General features: G+C 54.7%; 1 protein-coding gene across 1 annotated transcript in view; it reads left to right on the top strand.

Moving 5' to 3' along the window:
• MRPL55 (mitochondrial ribosomal protein L55) overlaps window positions 1-1547 on the top strand; it is a 12892-nt gene extending 11345 nt beyond the window's left edge. Inside the window, exons 3-4 of the mRNA XM_014945166.1 lie at window positions 1027-1201; window positions 1328-1547. Of these exons, the coding sequence (XP_014800652.1) occupies window positions 1027-1201; window positions 1328-1471 (319 nt within the window). The 3' untranslated portion in view covers window positions 1472-1547. The remainder of the gene's footprint in view (window positions 1-1026; window positions 1202-1327) is intronic.
• Window positions 1548-2586: the final 1039 nt, after the last annotated feature.

The raw sequence follows: 2586 nt of genomic DNA, 5'->3' as shown, positions 1-2586 counted from the left end.
GGGAGGTTTAATGGCGACCCCCTTTGCCTTCCACACACTAGTATAGGTTAGGGGTTGGCCTGCTGGAGAGTCCTGGTGGGCAACAGGTGGCCCGTGAGGCAGGAATATGCCCTTGTGGCCCAGAAAGCCAGTGGTCTCCTGGGGGATATTAAAAAGAGTGTGTTCAAAAAGCAGAGGGAGGTCATTCTCCCCCTCTGCTCTGCCCCATCTGGAGCACTGGGACCAGTTCTGGGCTCCCCCAGGTCCAGAAGGACAGGGAACTGCTGGAGAAGGTCCAGCGGAGGCTGTGAGGATGATGAGGGACTGGAGCATCTCTCTGCTGAGGAAAGGCTTGAGGGAGCTGGGGCTGTTCAGCCTGGAGAAGAGAAGATTGAGAGGGGATGTCATCAGTGCTGAGCAATAGCTAAAGGGTGGGTGTTGAGAGGATGGGACCAGGCTCTTCTCGGTGGTGACAGGACAAGGGCAACGGGGACAAACTAGAACATGGGACATTCCACCTGAACATCACAACTTTAGTTTGAGAGCGCCAGAGCCCTGGAAGAGGCTGCCCTGAGAGATTGTGGAGTCTCCTTCTGTGGAGACATTCCAAACCCGCCTGGAAGCGTTCCTGCCCAGCTCGCTCCAGGTGCTCCTACTTTGGCAGGAGAGTTGGAGGAGATGATCTTCAGAGGTCCCTCCCAACCCTAGCCATTCTGTGATTGATGTCTGGGTGTCAAGAGAATGGGGCCGATCTTTTTTTAGTAGTGCCCAGTGACAGGACAAGTGCAAACGGGCACAAACTTGACCATAAGAAGTTCCATCTAAACACGAGGAGGAACTTCTTGACTTTGAGGGTGGCAGAGCCCTGGAAGAGGCTGCCCAGGGAGGTGGTGGAGTCTCCATCTCTGGAGACATTCCAAACCCACCTGGACACCTTCCTGTGGGACCTGCTCTGGGTGGACCTGCTTTGGCAGGGGGTTGGAGGAGATGATCTCCAGAGGTTCCTTCAAACTCCATATCATTCTGTGATTCTGTGTTCCCTACCAGCGCCCTCCGTCTCCCGGCCAGGCCAGTCACCACCTCCGTCCGGGCCAACTCCAACCGTGCTGCCATCTCCCACCTCCACCGCCAGCACTATGGCCGCCTCTACCCCGTCCTCCTGGTCAAGCTTGATGGCTCTACCGTCCGCCTGCGCTACAAGGAGCCCAAACGGATCCTCATGGTGAGGCCAGGAGCAGGGTTTTGGGTGGGATAGACCAGGTTGGGGGTCCCAACCGTGTCCTTTGGGGACATAGGTGAGGCCCAGGAGGCTGGGGGGATGTTGTTCACCCCATCTTGTCCCCCTCAGCTGCCCCTGGACAGCAGCACCTTGCCCGAAGCCCAGCGCAAGGCCCGGCTGCGGCGGCAGTTCCCCAGCAAGCCCAAGGTTGGGGCGGAGGAGACCTTCGAGGGCATCGACCTGGGCACCTACCAGCGGTTCTGGAAGAAGTGAGGCTGCGGAATAACCTTTATATATAGTTTTAAAAAAAAAAAAATAATAAATAAACGTTACGGTTTGAGAAAACCCATAAGAATCTAGTGTTGTTTAGAAAATTATTCTATCACCTGATGGCTCCTCCCCACCCAGAAAGGGGAGTTGGGGAACACAAACACAAGGGTTGAAATATAAATAGAATCATAGAATCATTTAGGTTGGAAAAGACCCTTGGGATCATTCATCCATCTGCCCCACTCTACAAAGTTCTCCCCTACACCATATCCCCCAACACCACATCTAAACGGCTCTTCAACTCATCCAAGGATGGCGACTCAACCACCTCCCTGGGCACTATTCCAGTGTCTGACCACTCTTTCTGTGAAAAACTCTTTCCTAATGTTCAGTTGTAGCTTGAAGCCATTCCCTCTTGTTCTATCGCTAAAGACCTGTGAGAAGAGGCCAGCACCAACCCCTCTATAGCGTCCTTTCAAGTAGTTGTAGAGAGTGATGAGGTCTCCCCTCAGCCTCCTCTTCCTCAAACTAAACAGTCCCAGCTCCTTCAATTGCTCTTTGTGTGATTTATTCTCCAGGTTCTTCACCAGCTTCGTTGCCCTTCTCTGCACCAGCTCCAGCACTTGTGATTCTATGAAAGGCTGAGGGACTTGGGTCTCTTCTCTTGGGACTTCTTGGGTCTGGAGAAGAGAAGGCTGAGGGGAGATCTGATCAATGCCTGTAAATACTTAAAGGGTGGGTGTCAGGAGGATGAGGCCAGTCTTTTTTCAGCGGTGCCCAGGGCCAGGACAAGAGGAAATGGGCACAAACGTGAACATGAGAAGTTCCACCTCAACATGAGGAGGAACTTGTTTGCTGTGAGGGTGGCAAAGCCCTGGAAGAGGCTGCCCGGGGAGGTGGTGGAGTCTCCTTCTCTGGAGACATTCAAACCCACCTGGACACGTTCCTGTGGGACCTGCTTTGGCAGGGGGTTGGAGGAGATGATCTCCAGAGGTCCCCACCCCATTCCCTCATTCTGTGACTGGGGCAGCCCTTAGGCCCTCTCTTCCCCCCCCCTCTGTGGTGCGATGGTATCGCCCCGCCCGGGGAAGCTGTTCCCCCCCCCCCCCCCGGGGGGG

Source organism: Calidris pugnax, unplaced genomic scaffold, assembly GCF_001431845.1.
Source record: "Calidris pugnax isolate Ruff unplaced genomic scaffold, ASM143184v1 scaffold54, whole genome shotgun sequence".
Lineage (NCBI taxonomy): Eukaryota > Metazoa > Chordata > Aves > Charadriiformes > Scolopacidae > Calidris > Calidris pugnax.
This window is presented reverse-complemented; position numbering and strand designations above follow the sequence as displayed.